The sequence below is a fragment of the Oncorhynchus mykiss genome, chromosome 14 (assembly GCF_057628025.1).
Source record: "Oncorhynchus mykiss isolate SJ-2025 chromosome 14, ASM5762802v1, whole genome shotgun sequence".
Classification (NCBI taxonomy): domain Eukaryota; kingdom Metazoa; phylum Chordata; class Actinopteri; order Salmoniformes; family Salmonidae; genus Oncorhynchus; species Oncorhynchus mykiss.
In genome coordinates, this window is record NC_143035.1 from 32,947,814 (window position 1) to 32,962,440 (window position 14,627).

At 44.5% G+C, this 14,627-nt stretch overlaps 1 protein-coding gene across 3 annotated transcripts; it reads left to right on the forward strand.

Annotated features, from left to right (window-relative positions):
- Positions 1–7: 7 nt before the first annotated feature.
- Positions 8–11,430, forward strand: LOC110487782 (germ cell nuclear acidic protein). 3 transcript variants are annotated; one of them, XM_090198804.1, is made up of 13 exons: positions 8–140; positions 282–395; positions 519–729; positions 1,062–1,128; positions 2,376–2,425; positions 3,795–3,858; positions 3,942–4,021; positions 4,406–4,870; positions 5,173–5,338; positions 7,324–7,471; positions 7,728–7,863; positions 8,470–8,674; positions 10,343–11,430. In XM_090198804.1, exons 2-13 carry the CDS (start codon positions 306–308, stop codon positions 10,572–10,574), a joined length of 1,914 nt encoding a protein of 637 aa, XP_090054930.1. In that variant the 5' UTR covers positions 8–140; positions 282–305; the 3' UTR covers positions 10,575–11,430. The 3 variants fall into 3 exon arrangements, with proteins under 3 accessions (XP_090054930.1, XP_036799245.2, XP_090054931.1); XM_036943350.2 differs by having other exon boundaries at positions 4,406–4,810; XM_090198805.1 differs by lacking the exons at positions 7,324–7,471; positions 7,728–7,863; positions 8,470–8,674; positions 10,343–11,430 and adding an exon at positions 6,722–6,896 and having other exon boundaries at positions 4,406–4,810.
- Positions 11,431–14,627: the final 3,197 nt, after the last annotated feature.

Genomic DNA, 14,627 nt, shown 5'->3' on the forward strand with positions numbered 1-14,627 from the left:
TTGCCAATGACAACTTCCGGTAAAAAAAAAAAGGAGGGAAAAAACACTTCCGGTGTGAAGTTTTGAATTTTCGTTGGTTGCTTTCAGTAGCTGTCCGAGACGTGGGCACAAAGCAAAAGTTCTTATCATCATCTTCAAAGGTAACGTTATGTCACGATTCGCGAACATCAAAAAATATGTCTAGTTTGTATGCATTTCCCAGAGGGCTATCCATTGGCAGAGCCACAGTAGCTATCTGGGAATGTTGTTAGCAGATAATAGTTGTATTGTCCCCCTTACAGAGAAGATAGACAGGGAAAAGTACCATGGATGACGACAATCACAGATTATTTCAAAGAGTTTCACAGAAACTGGGCTGGTCAGAGAAGGGAGGGTTGAAAACAGCAGAAGAACAGGTATGTTATTATCTTACTTAACTTGGTCACATTAATCAGAACTACCAGTGATTATGTTATCAATTGCACCAACTACATTTGACCTGGGTGCCATTTCAAAGACATCCCATGTCTTCTTTACAGCTGATTAAGAGCATCAGTAAGACTCGGCGTCCAGCCACAGGCGATCACTTCTCCAGGGGTGTTCAAGACCTTCCTCCCCGAGTCCGGCAACATCTGCCAGACAGTGAGGAAGAGGACGACGGAGGCTCAGGGAAAGAGAACCAGGTCTCCAAGGGCAACAGTTACAGGACCAAGGTGTTGATAGAGTCCAGCGATGATGATTTCGACCAGTGTAAGTGAGGGTCAGTGGGTTGTGTTGCTTGTCTATTAGAATATAAAGGGCCTGTTAGACACGTTCTCTGCTTCTGTGCCGAGTGGCTCCTTGTTGCAATTTATATTAAATTTGAATTGATTGATTGATGATGTTTGATTGACTTGACCTACGACTGCTTTCTTTTTGTTCACCTGGAAGATTCCTTTACACCTGGTCCAGAGCTGTATGAGCATTGGCCAACTCTTGATTATGGTTGTCGTGGTGCCAAACATGTAGGTCTATGACATGATAGCCATGCATTGAAATACTGTAGTTGAATGAATTAATCTCCATGTTCTTCTTGTCTGTAGTTCTTGTGGAGCAAGCTACACCCAAAGCTGCTTCTCGGAAACATTGCAGTGCTGCTAACAAAGTCAGGTAAAGTAGTGATTCGCCCAGCTAGTGCTGGCACAAATACTGTGTAACCAACGGTTATGGATGAAGACTGTCGTGAAAATAAAATAACCTTCAAAAAAATGTGTTTTCCGTGGAATAATCAGCTCACTGAAGATGGGACGGCATTCGTGCGGTTTAGTACGTTTCAAAGAGGGTGGATAAAAGAAAATAGTTCACTCAGGCCGTTTACCATTGGAAAAAAAGTGGTCACTTCCGGTCTGCTTAATGGGGTGGTTATCCCATAGACACCAATGAAATAGCAGTTGGGTCTGGTCTGCTTAGTTCATTGACTGTAATGTAACCATAAAAAATAAGGGACTGGGGTGTCTTGCTTCCTCTTCCGTCTCTGTCCGTTTCTGCTGTAACAACGTGATGAAGCTTTTTTGCTCCTTGCTGGAACAAGCAAACAAGTCTTCGATTGCCTAGGCTTATACCTCCCACAATGCAGCAGCAGCACACATAGAAATAGAATGAAAATAAAAGACTTAGAACCGCTAACCCTGGCAATTTGACTGGTAAACTCATGTGTACACTTGAAATGGCTGCCTGGTATTGTGATGCAATTTCCATGGTAATGTAGAATGTTCATTCAAATGATGTTAACTGATGTGGCTCAGGCAATGGAATGTTATTATTGTAATGTCACGTGACTTGAATCAACAAATTTAAAGCACATATTTAAGCATATATTTTACTTCCTGCTTTTTTGATATTGGTACACTCGCAATGGCTGCCAGGTCACCCATTATGCCGTCATTGACTTGAATGGGGACACCTGTTCTATTAATTCAATTTCTACAGTAGCACATACAGTCAGGAGCAGAGAAGAGTAGAAAATAATAATAAAAAAATAAATCATGTTTACGCTATTATGGTGAACGCTGTCATTTGGCTGGCTAATTACAGTCATCCAAAATACCATGAACGTCACAACCCTATTTCCAGCATATAGCCTTGTAGACTTTGGTCTCTATTCAATCTGGATAACTGAAGCCTTACAGATTAGCCAAATAGAAATCTAAATGTAATGTCTGATTGGGGAGAAGTATGCAGCGTTTACCGAGAACGCAATACCCATTTACCTGGGAACGTTGCGTTTAAATTTCAATCATGCTGTAACGCTGAACTTCCGCAATGCGGATTGAATAGTGCCCTTAATTCCATTTCATCTATCTGGTCATTCAATTGGACAAAATGTGTTGTTTATTTTCTGATTCTCTCCCCTCTAGTGAACCAGTCCTTGTATTAAGCTCAGACAGTGATGGCGGCTTTGAAAACTGTAAGTACCATACTGGTGCCTTGACTTCTGCATTAGTGAAGTCATGTTTTGTGTTGGGGTGAGGCTTCAGAATCCTTTATTGAAACAATGTTCTATGTCACTTCTGAATGGGTGTTAGTCATGTCTAATTTGGTGTATGTCATTTCTAAGTCAAACAACAGTATTGTTTATGACTGTCCAGGGCCCCGGTTTCCTAAATGCAACTTAAGGCTAAGTTCGTTGTTAGAACCTTTGTAGGAGCATCATTAAATCTCACAGATGTTTCCCAAAACCATCGTGACTAAAGTCGTACTTGAAAAGGCTAATTATTTACCAGCTGCCCCAAACCACTCGTAGAACAGCAAAGTGCGTCATTAGATTCATCACTTTATACATTGACGATCTCCGGTAAACATAGAATCAAGATGTGTATCATTCACTCTGTGACCGCCAATAACTTCACAACGAAGTACATCGTTTCCAATGTCTTTGCAATTGTTACAAACAAGCAAAGGATAAAAAGATTTGAAAACAAATCTTAAAATAAAAACCGAGATGACTGCATTAAAAGATAAATAGCCTACATACAGTATAGACTATAGGCTTGTATATTTAAATGATATTGAAATGATATTTGAAATCAATGTTAATTCAATTGTTTTATTTTGCTATTTGGATACTGTCTGTCATTTGTGCTTCTATATTTCATAATGTGTAGCCTAACATGCCAAATCTGTGAGTTATTATTATAGCGTAATCGTTAGAATAAGCCGCCTCAATATTTGCAGCCATAGATGATTATATCTCTTCAGGACCTGATCTGTCATCAGTATTGTGAAATCATTCTAATGTTTAAGGTAAAATTTGAATGGAGAAAGCTGTTCCGAGAGCAGCCCTGCTTTTCTTTTGATCCTATCAGTATTGACACTTCTCGACGACCAACTTGTGAACGTTCTCTCTGCGCGGTGTTCTGGGAAACATGTGACTTCTTCGTCCGTTGTAGTAAAGATGCATCATTAAAACACTCGTAAGTTCCATCGCTACCGGGAAACGGGTCCAGGTCTCTTCGATGTCTCCTTACTCATGTCATTGTTCCCCATGATGAAATCGGGGGGGGGACTGTGGCTCGGTCTCCGTATGAGTCACACGCGATATCTCAAGACAGCACTGGCCTGCTTTTGCAGAAACTCTGGTGAATGATGCTTCTTGTCATAGAGATCCCGCATTTACAAAATTACACTGGCCCAAAACAGGAGCTTCAGTAATAAACAGACATTTGTGAGTCACAGCAGAAGAGGAAGATGCGAAGCGAGAGGTATAACTGGCGCTGCTGCATCATGGGGGATGACATGTTTACTGTTCCCTTGTGTCTCGTCTGGTGCCCCTGAAGTCCTGAGCCGTGTGAAAACTCCCAAGCCGAAGCCCACGGAAGCGGGACGTGGCAGTGTAGACAGGTACCGTGGTTTCAACATCCTTACCGTGACTATGGTCCCTATCGTGTGTTAATACTCAGGTTTATGTCCTGTTTTGTCCTCAGCCTCAGAAACGTTATTGTCGACAACGCTTCCTCCGACGATGACGTCGTCCTCAAGAAGAAAAAAACACCTACCGCCAAAGGTAACATTCTGTGTCCCTAATGGCAACCTATTCCCTTTATAGGGCACTACTCTATTCAAAAGTAGTGGACTATATAGGGAATAGGGGGCTATTTGATACGCTTCCATTAACTGTCAACATACATGCTTGTAATGAACTGAAATCTGTTTCGAAGAAGTTCTTTCTGCTCAATTTCAGTTCAGCACCGTGGTGACTTTTTTCTTCTCATAGCCAGAATTGAAGTAATACCCAGGAGGCCTTGGTTATTTAGATATATTGTCACGGCTAGGGGGAGTTGTTAGGCCGACAGCGTTACCTACTCAACAGTCACTGTCTGTTTTGTTTAACTCATGGAGATATTATGATTCAGTCCCAACAACAGGTCACTGTGTCTGTCTTCTACAGGTACCTCTACCACCCCTAAGCCGTCATCCTCCCAGCTCCCAGTCAGAAGACCCCTGTCCCAGTGTGACGCCCCAGTTTTCCTCAGCGACAGTGAAGATGATGGTATCTTGATGAAGAGCACGTGGAGGACGCGCCACCCTGTGCGCCATCCGCCCACGTCTCGGACACACAAGGTCAAAGTTCCACAAAGTAACCAGGAGGACATCTTCTTTCCCTCGCCCTCCCCTCCTTCTCTGTCCTCTCCTCTCCCCTCTTCCACCCCGGCCCCCCTTCCACAGCGGACTCACTCAGCCCCGTCGAAGCTGGAGGACTCAGCCAGCTCAGAGGAGGAGTTCCTCAGCTTACTGGACAGAATTAAGAAGAACCACAAGACTGGCAACACCCCAACACCTAAACATGACACAGGTAACACCCCAACACCTAAACATGACACAAGTAACTCCCCAACACCTAAACATGACACAGGTAACACCTAAACATGACACAGGTAACACCCCAACACCTAAACAGTAATTGGGGTGGCACATACCTAAAAAATATTTAAAAACTTGTCCCAGGAGTTGGATCAGAGAGGGTAACGTAACTAAGTAAATATCCTCGATGGTATAATGCTCCCAAAGTGTTTAAATATAACTCCTATATTTCTATTCAGACCGTGTCCACCCACAAGGCTTCTTTCTGCCAGCTGTGGTTTTTAATTGGTACATTTCCTTTTTTATTTCTGTATCACTTCATCTCATTGGCTGCATCCTCGTGTGTGAATCCAGGGCCCAATCAGAAGCCCCCCCTGTCAGCTCCACGGCCCAAAGCCTCGAAAGAGGCCGGCCCTCGGCCGGTAGGGAGAACACCATTGGTTCTGAAGACTCCAGCGAGGCTGCTTGTCTCTAAACCCACAGAGACCAGACTTCAGACCAGCAGCCTTTCCTTCTCCAGGTAATATTAAGCAGGCCCTAGGACTGTACCTCAATACTCTACTGAACCGGCCCTAGGGCTGTACCTCAATACTCTACTGAACAGGGCCTAGATCAATACTCTACTGACCAGGGCCTAGGGGTGTAGATCAATACTCTACTAAACAGGGCCTAGGACAGGTTGTAGATCAATACCCTACTGACCAGGGCCTAGGGGTGTAGATCAATACTCAACTGAACAGGCAGAGTGTAGATCAATACTCTACTGAACAGGGCCTAGATCAATACTCTACTGACCAGGGCCTAGGGGTGTAGATCAATACTCTACTAAACAGGGCCTAGGACAGGTTGTAGATCAATACTCTACTAAACAGGGCCTAGGACAGGTTGTAGATCAATACTCTACTGAACAGGGTCTAGGGGTGTAGATCAATACCCTACTGAACAGGGCCTAGGACAGGTTGTACCTCAATACTCTACTAAACAGGGCCTAGGACAGGTTGTAGATCAATACTCTACTAAACAGGGCCTAGGACAGGTTGTAGATCAATACTCTACTGAACAGGGCCTAGGACAGGTTGTAGATCAATACTCTACTGAACAGGGTCTAGGGGTGTAGATCAATACCCTACTGAACAGGGCCTAGGACAGGTTGTACCTCAATACTCAACTGAACAGGGCCTAGTGCTGTACCTCAATACTCTATTGAACAGGCCCTAGGGCTGTACCTCAATAATCTACTGAACAGGGCCTAGGACGGGCTGTACCTCAATACTCTACTGAACAGGGCCTAGGGCTGTACCTCAATACTCTATTGAACAGGGCCTAGGGCTGTACCTCAATACTCTGTTGAACAGGGCCTAGGGCTGTACCTCAATACTCTACTGAACAGGGCCTAGGGCTATACCTCAATACTCTACTGAACAGGGCCTAGGGCAGAGTGTAGATCAATACTCTACTGAACAGGGCCTAGGGCAGAGTGTAGATCAATACTCTACTGAACAGGGCCTAGGGGTGTAGATCAATACCCTACTGAACAGGGCCTAGGACAGGTTGTACCTCAATACTCAACTGAACAGGCAGAGTGTAGATCAATACTCTACTGAACAGGGCCCAGGGCAGGGTGTACCTCAATACTCTACTGAACAGGGCCTAGGGGTGTAAATCAATACTCTACTGAACAGGGCCTAGGGGTGTAGATCAATACTCTACTGAACAGGGCCCAGGGCAGGGTGTACCTCAATACTCTACTGAACAGGGTCTAGGGGTGTAGATCAATACTCTACTGAACAGGGCCTAGGGCAGGCTGTACCTCAATACTCTACTGAACAAGGCCTAGGACAGGGTGTTGGTCAATTTTTCTCTCCTCAGTGTGTCAGACTCCAGACTGTGTTTCTCTCCTCAGTGTATCAGCAGGGTGTATGACTCCTGGGTGTTTCTCTCCTCAGTGTATCAGCAGCGTGTATGACTTCTGGGTGTTTCTCTCCTCAGTGTATCAGCAGGGTGTATGACTCCTGGGTGTTTCTCTCCTCAGTGTATCAGCAGGGTGTATGACTCCTGGGTGTTTCTCTCCTCAGTGTATCAGCAGGGTGTATGACTCCTGGGTGTTTCTCTCCTCAGTGTATCAGCAGGGTGTATGACTCCTGGGTGTTTCTCTCCTCAGTGTATCAGCAGGGTGTATGACTCCTGGGTGTTTCTCTCCTCAGTGTATCAGCAGGGTGTATGACTCCTGGGTGTTTCTCTCCTCAGTGTATCAGCATGGTGTATGACTCCTGGGTGTTTCTTTACTCAGTGTATCAGCAGGGTGTATGACTCCTGGGTGTTTCTCTCCTCAGTGTATCAGCAGGGTGTATGACTCCTGGGTGTTTCTCTCCTCAGTGTATCAGCAGGGTGTATGACTCCTGGGTGTTTCTCTCCTCAGTGTATCAGCAGGGTGTATGACTCCTGGGTGTTTCTCTCCTCAGTGTATCAGCAGGGTGTATGACTCCTGGGTGTTTCTCTCCTCAGTGTATCAGCAGGGTGTATGACTCCTGGGTGTTTCCTCCAGTCTCTGTCTGGACCAGGCTCCAGCTACAGCCGTAACTTCAAACAGACCAAGGAGGAGCTCACCAGCAAACTGTATCGCCTGTACAACACCAGCGTGTTCGACAACAAGGTATGCACACACACACACATTTTAAGCATACATGGGATATACAGGTTTAAACACACAGGTTATAAGCATACATAGGCTATACAGGTTTAAACACACAGGTTATAAGCATACATATACCGCCATATCACTTGGAGAGTGATGAAGATGGCATATCTTAAACAGTGTTTTGCGTTGACCTACACCATAACATCATGTGACCAGGGATTATCTTGCATGTTTTACCTTTTCTTTCCTTTGTAACGTCTTTGTTCCCCAGCTGCCCAGTAACATGTCAGTGAGCTGGAATAACAAGATGAGAAAGACTGCTGGCTACTGCGTCACAGGGCAGGAGAGAGGAGGAGGGAACCGATACGCCCATATCCAACTCTCGGAGAAAGTCTGTGACTCTGCAGGTAAGGCTTCACTGGTTGAAAAACTAATGACATGAGATTAAATCTATTTTGTTATAATGTTGAAATTAGGTTCTGGTGAAAGTAATTTAAAGTCAAACTTGAATTTGAACAGCCCGTGTCTATATGATTAAACCTGTGTAAAAAGTATCCTGCTTTCTCTCCCACCTTGCCTTGTTCTCACCCATCCTTCCTCTCTCTCCCACCTTCCCTCGTTCTCACCCATCCTTCCTCTCTCTCCCACCTTCCCTCATTCTCACCCATCCTTCCTCACTCTCCCATCCTTCCTCACTCTCCCATCCTTCCTCACTCTCCCATCCTTCCTCACTCTCCCATCCTTCCTCACTCTCCCATCCTTCCTCACTCTCCCATCCTTCCTCACTCTCCCATCCTTCCTCACTCTCCCATCCTTCCTCACTCTCCCATCCTTCCTCACTCTCGCATCCTTCCTCTCTCTCCCATCCTTCCTCTCTCTCCCATCCTTCCTCTCTCTCCCATCCTTCCTCTCTCTCCCATCCTTCCTCTCTCTCCCATCCTTCCTCGCTCTCCCATTCCCCCCTTGCCTCTTCTTTTCTCTCCCGTGTTACTTTCCATCCTCCCTCTTGCCAGACCGCCTGCGGGACACATTGGTTCATGAGATGTGCCACGCTGCCACCTGGTTGATCAACAGTGTGAGGGATGGGCACGGCCCCTTCTGGAAGCTGTACGCCCGCAAGGCCACGCTGGCACACCCTGAGCTGCCCATGGTCACCCGCTGCCACAGCTACGACATTAACTACAAGTACCAGTACCAGTGCAGCTGCTGCAAAAACACGTACAGTACCAGTCAAAAGTTTCATTCCAGGGGTTTTCGTTATTTTACTATTTTCTACATTGTAGAATAATAGTGAAGACATCAGAACTGTGAAATAACACGTATGGAATCATGTTGTAACCAAAAAAGTGTTAAACAAATCAAAATATATAATTTTTTTTTGATTCTTGAAAGTAGCCACCCTTTGCCTTGATGACAGCTTTGTACACTCTTGGCATTCTCTCAACCAGCTTTGAGGTAGTCACCTGGAATGCATTTAAATTCATTTCAATTAACAGCTGTTCCATGTTAAGTTCATTTGTGGAATGTCTTTCTTTCCTTAATGTGTTTGAGCCAATCAGATGTGTTGTGACAAGGTAGGGGTGGTATACAGAATATAGCCCTATTTGGTAAAAGACCAAGTCTATATTATGGCAAGAACAGCTCAAATTATTAAAAAGAAACAACAGTCCCATCATTACTTTAAGACATGAAGGTCAGTCAATACGGAACATTTCAAGAACTTTGAAAGTTTCTTCAAGTGCAGTCGCAAAAACCATCAAGTGCTATGATGAAACTGGCTCTCATGAGGACCGCCACAGGAAAGACCCAGAGTTACCTCTGCTGCAGAGGATAAATTCATTAGAGTTAACTGCACCTCAGATTGCAGCCCAAATAAATGCTTCACAGAGTTCAAGTAACAGACACATCTCAACATCAACTGTTCAGAGAAGACTGTGAATCAGGCATTCATGGTTGAATTGCTGCAAAGAAACCACTACTAAAGGACACCAATAAGAAGAGACTTGCTTGATGGCTAAACTCTTAAACCGCTTGATGTCTAAACTCTTAAACCTATTGATGTCTAAACTCTTAAACCTATTGATGGCTAAACTCTTAAACCTATTGATGGCTAAACGCTTAAACCTATTGATGTCTAAACTCTTAAACCTATTGATGTCTAAACTCTTAAACCTATTGATGTCTAAACTCTTAAACCTATTGATGTCTAAACTCTTAAACCTATTGATGTCTAAACTCTTAAACCTATTGATGGCTAAACGCTTAAACCTATTGATGTCTAAATGCTTAAACCTATTGATGTCTAAATGCTTAAACCTATTGATGTCTAAACTCTTAAACCTATTGATGTCTAAACTCTTAAACCTATTGATGTCTAAACTCTTAAACCTATTGATGTCTAAACTCTTAAACCTATTGATGGCTAAACGCTTAAACCTATTGATGTCTAAACTCTTAAACCTATTGATGTCTAAACTCTTAAACCTATTGATGTCTAAACTCTTAAACCTATTGATGTCTAAACTCTTAAACCTATTGATGTCTAAACTCTTAAACCTATTGATGGCTAAACGCTTAAACCTATTGATGTCTAAACTCTTAAACCTATTGATGTCTAAACTCTTAAACCTATTGATGTCTAAACTCTTAAACCTATTGATGTCTAAACTCTTAAACCTATTGATGTCTAAACTCTTAAACCTATTGATGTCTAAACTCTTAAACCTATTGATGTCTAAACTCTTAAACCTATTGATGTCTAAACTCTTAAACCTATTGATGTCTAAACTCTTAAACCTATTGATGTCTAAACTCTTAAACCTATTGATGGCTAAACTCTTAAACCTATTGATGTCTAAACTGTTCTCTTCTTCCTGCCCTCTGTAGACTCGGTCGCCACTCTAAGTCTCTGGACACCCAGAGGTTTGTGTGTGCCGTCTGTACGGGTCAGCTGGTCCTGCTCAACCCCTCCAAGCCCCGGGCACCCACGCCCTTCGCCAACTTCGTCAAGGAGAACTATGGCAGTGTTCGCCAAAACCTGGTGGGTCAGAGCCACGGTGAGGTAATGAGGAAACTCAGTGTTGACTTTGCCAACAAGACCAAGCTCAACCAGAACTGAGAGGGAGAGAGAGAGGGATCAGCTGTCCCTATATTTCACTGTATCCTTGGCTTGAAGAATTTCACTGGTCTCACATTATTTGATAGGTGTGAAAGAGATGAGGTGGATTCATTCTGAGGCAGTTGGAGGGCGTGGTTGCATGGACCTGGATTAGCCCTACACTGCTCTTGTCTCAGACTATAAAGCCCTCAGGATCTTAATAATAAGACATGTATTTTGTTCAGGAGTAGCTGTAAAAACCCTCGCTGAACATGCATTCTTCTGTTAATTCCTTGATGGTTTCCACTGCTCTGATTTGAAGCAATGATGGGATCCTTCTTTCAACCATCCTAATGTGTAAGATTAGTGGGATCTTCAAGTTGATAGGTCTTAAATACCTCTGTGGTTATATCAGGTTTTCAGAGGCAGCTATGGTGAGTCTGTCATTCCTTACCTCTAACTGGAGTCTCACCATTACAGAGAAGTGTTGCCAAGAGACACACTGCACAGTGACTAAAGGGAACGAGAATCAGTCATATATTGTTGTGTCAAGCCTGCCTGTGACATGGTTTCATACCATTCAAATATCATTTTTGGGATCTTTAGTGATGTAAACATATGGTGACTTGAAATTTGAATTCAGTGAAAATGATTATTGTAATATATTTTCAGGTATATTTTTGTTCCATTACATTTGAATCAGTGCATAACAGGCAGATGTGGCAACTTCTCATTCATGCGACGGGAAATATGTTTAAAAAATTAACGTTTGTCTTAATGTGTTTTTTTTTTTCGTCATGTTTTGTTGTTGATAACGTTACATGTTTTAATAAAAGATTTGATGTTGTACACGTTAGTGTCAACTCTGCAATATAAACATATCTGTTGATTTGCTGGTAGACTAACATCACTAAGGTGAGGAATGTTATCCCACTCATTACAACCATTCTGCTTGTTTTTTTGTGAAGAATCAACAACAAGTGGGACACAATCATGAAGTGGAACGACATTTATTGGATATTTCAAGCTTTTTTAACAAATCAACAACTGAAAAATTGGGCGTGCAAAATTATTATTATTAAATTATAAAAAATACAGTTTTATATCTTTATGTTTGAAGCCTGAAATGTGGCAAAGTTCAAGGGGGCCGAATACTTTCGCAAGGCACTGAATATATAAACAGTATTTTAAAATACTTAGAAAGGGTATTTTATTCAGTGTATTCAAGTATTTAAAAAAATATACTTTCTAAGTGTCTTAAAGTAATTGAAATTCACTAAATAGTATTTGAACCCAGGTCTGGCTGAGTGTGGTCACTCGCCTTCAGCTGTCTCACTGTGGCCAATCGCCTTGAGCTGTCTCACTGTGGCCAATCGCCTTGAGCTGTCTCACTGTGGCCAATCGCCTTGAGCTGTCTCACTGTGGCCAATTGCCTTGAGCTGTCTCACTGTGACCAATCGCCTTCAGCTGTCTCACTGTGGTCGCTCACCTTCAGCTGTCTCACTGTGGTCGCTCACCTTCAGCTGTCTCACTGTGGTCACTCGCCTTCAGCTGTCTCACTGTGGTCACTCGCCTTCAGCTGTCTCACTGTGGTCACTCGCCTTGAGCTGTCTCACTGTGGCCAATCGCCTTGAGCTGTCTCACTGTGGTCACTCGCCTTCAGCTGTCTCACTGTGGCCACTCGCCTTGAGCTGTCTCACTGTGGCCAATCGCCTTGAGCTGTCTCACTGTGGCCAATCGCCTTGAGCTGTCTCACTGTGGCCAATCGCCTTGAGCTGTCTCACTGTGGCCACTCGCCTTGAGCTGTCTCACTGTGGCCAATCGCCTTGAGCTGTCTCACTGTGGCCAATCGCCTTGAGCTGTCTCACTGTGGCCAATCGCCTTGAGCTGTCTCACTGTGGCCAATCGCCTTGCTGTCTCACTGTGGCCAATCGCCTTGCTGTCTCACTGTGGCCAATCGCCTTGAGCTGTCTCACTGTGGTCACTCGCCTTGAGCTGTCTCACTGTGGCCAATCGCCTTGAGCTGTCTCACTGTGGCCAATCGCCTTGAGCTGTCTCACTGTGGCCAATCGCCTTGAGCTGTCTCACTGTGGCCAATCGCCTTGAGCTGTCTCACTGTGGCCAATCGCCTTGCTGTCTCACTGTGGCCAATCGCCTTGCTGTCTCACTGTGGCCAATCGCCTTGAGCTGTCTCACTGTGGTCACTCGCCTTGAGCTGTCTCACTGTGGCCAATCGCCTTGAGCTGTCTCACTGTGGTCACTCGCCTTGAGCTGTCTCACTGTGGCCAATCGCCTTGAGCTGTCTCACTGTGGCCAATCGCCTTGAGCTGTCTCACTGTGGCCAATCGCCTTGAGCTGTCTCACTGTGGTCACTCGCCTTCAGCTGTCTCACTGTGGCCAATCGCCTTGAGCTGTCTCACTGTGGTCACTCACCTTCAGCTGTCTCACTGTGGCCAATCGCCTTGAGCTGTCTCACTGTGGTCACTCGCCTTCAGCTGTCTCACTGTGGCCAATCGCCTTGAGCTGTCTCACTGTGGCCAATCGCCTTGAGCTGTCTCACTGTGGCCAATCGCCTTGAGCTGTCTCACTGTGGCCAATCGCCTTGAGCTGTCTCACTGTGGTCACTCGCCTTCAGCTGTCTCACTGTGGTCACTCACTTTGAGCTGTCTCACTGTGGTCACTCGCCTTGAGCTGTCTCACTGTGGTCACTCGCCTTGAGCTGTCTCACTGTGGTCACTCGCCTTCAGCTGTCTCACTGTGGTCACTCGCCTTCAGCTGTCTCACTGTGGTCACTCGCCTTCAGCTGTCTCACTGTGGTCACTCGCCTTCACCATCTTCTCACTGTTTTCGCTCTTCTTTAGGTTCAGATTGTTAATTGCTTCCAAATCGACATGCCAATTCTGCAATCTTTTATCAATCTCATTTCAGGTTTCAGTCAAGTTCCTTAGGTTTCAAATGAGATGATATTTCGTCATATGCTGGGTGCAGCCGACCCATATCCCTCTCTCTTTCTCTCTCTCTCACAGCAAGTGAACGCTCACTGCAGTCCCCTGTCCCTAAAGCACATCACAAATACCACTGAGCCAATAGTTTGTTGCTGCTATCAAATATTACATGATCATATTCACAGCTCTGCTGTCTCTCTGCAGGAGTGGAGTCTGGTGAAGAGTCCCAAATGGCACCCTATTCCCTACATAGTGCACTACTTTGGACCAGGACCCATAGGGCTCTGGCCAAAAGATGTGCACTATATAGGGAATAGGATGCCATTTGGGACTCAACCTGGCTGTCAATGTGTGTCTGATAGCACATAAAGGACTGGCGTTGGGGGAATATAGAAACATTTACAGCATCTGTTACCCATAGGTCTAACCATGTCCATGGCCTTCCTTAAAAGCATCTCAGAGGACGAGTGCTGATCTAGGATCAGTTGTCCCTTTTAGATGATAATGAATAAGATTACAGGGTCAGTGAGGGTCTGATCCTAGACCAGCACTCTTACTTTGGGATGAGATGCTTTGTGAATTCATCTTAGAATGAGTCTACTCTTAGTAATAATGTACTAACATTAGACTAGAGATTAAATATGGACATGTGTAACACTGGAATGGACACTGGCAACATGATTATAGGACAGCCATCTTGGTCAGGGAAATCTTTCTTTCTAGAGACTTCTCCAACATGGTGACACAGTACATGGATGCATATGGTCAGAACATGTTGTTACAGCACCATGAACTTGTCTTACGAATACACTGGAAAGAAAACCGCTTAAAAGGTATTTCATGAATGAATATCTTAAATATCAATATATATCTGTACATGCAGTTTATATGTACAAAACATTCAATACAGGAGATCATACTGTAGATAATTCAGAGACAAATACAACAATACGAAGAAAAATACAGTCAACTTTCACTTTACATTAGACTTATAAGGTTGATGTTAGTGGGGAGGGGGTGCCAAGGGGTAGAGGAGGGGGGTGTTGGAAGGGGTGCCAAGGGGTAGAGGAGGGGGGTGTTGGAGGGGTGACAAGGGGTAGAGGAGGGGGGTGTTGGAGGGGAGGGGGTG

Bases quoted from the DNA above. Each gene is read 5' to 3' on its own strand.
- LOC110487782 (XM_090198804.1), top strand. From the start codon at position 306: ATGGATGACGACAATCACAGATTATTTCAAAGAGTTTCACAGAAACTG. The intron at 4,022-4,405 runs GTAACATTCTGT...TGTCTTCTACAG, and splicing joins AAAAACACCTACCGCCAAAG to GTACCTCTACCACCCCTAAG. The intron at 4,871-5,172 runs GTAACACCTAAA...GTGTGAATCCAG, and splicing joins AACACCTAAACATGACACAG to GGCCCAATCAGAAGCCCCCC.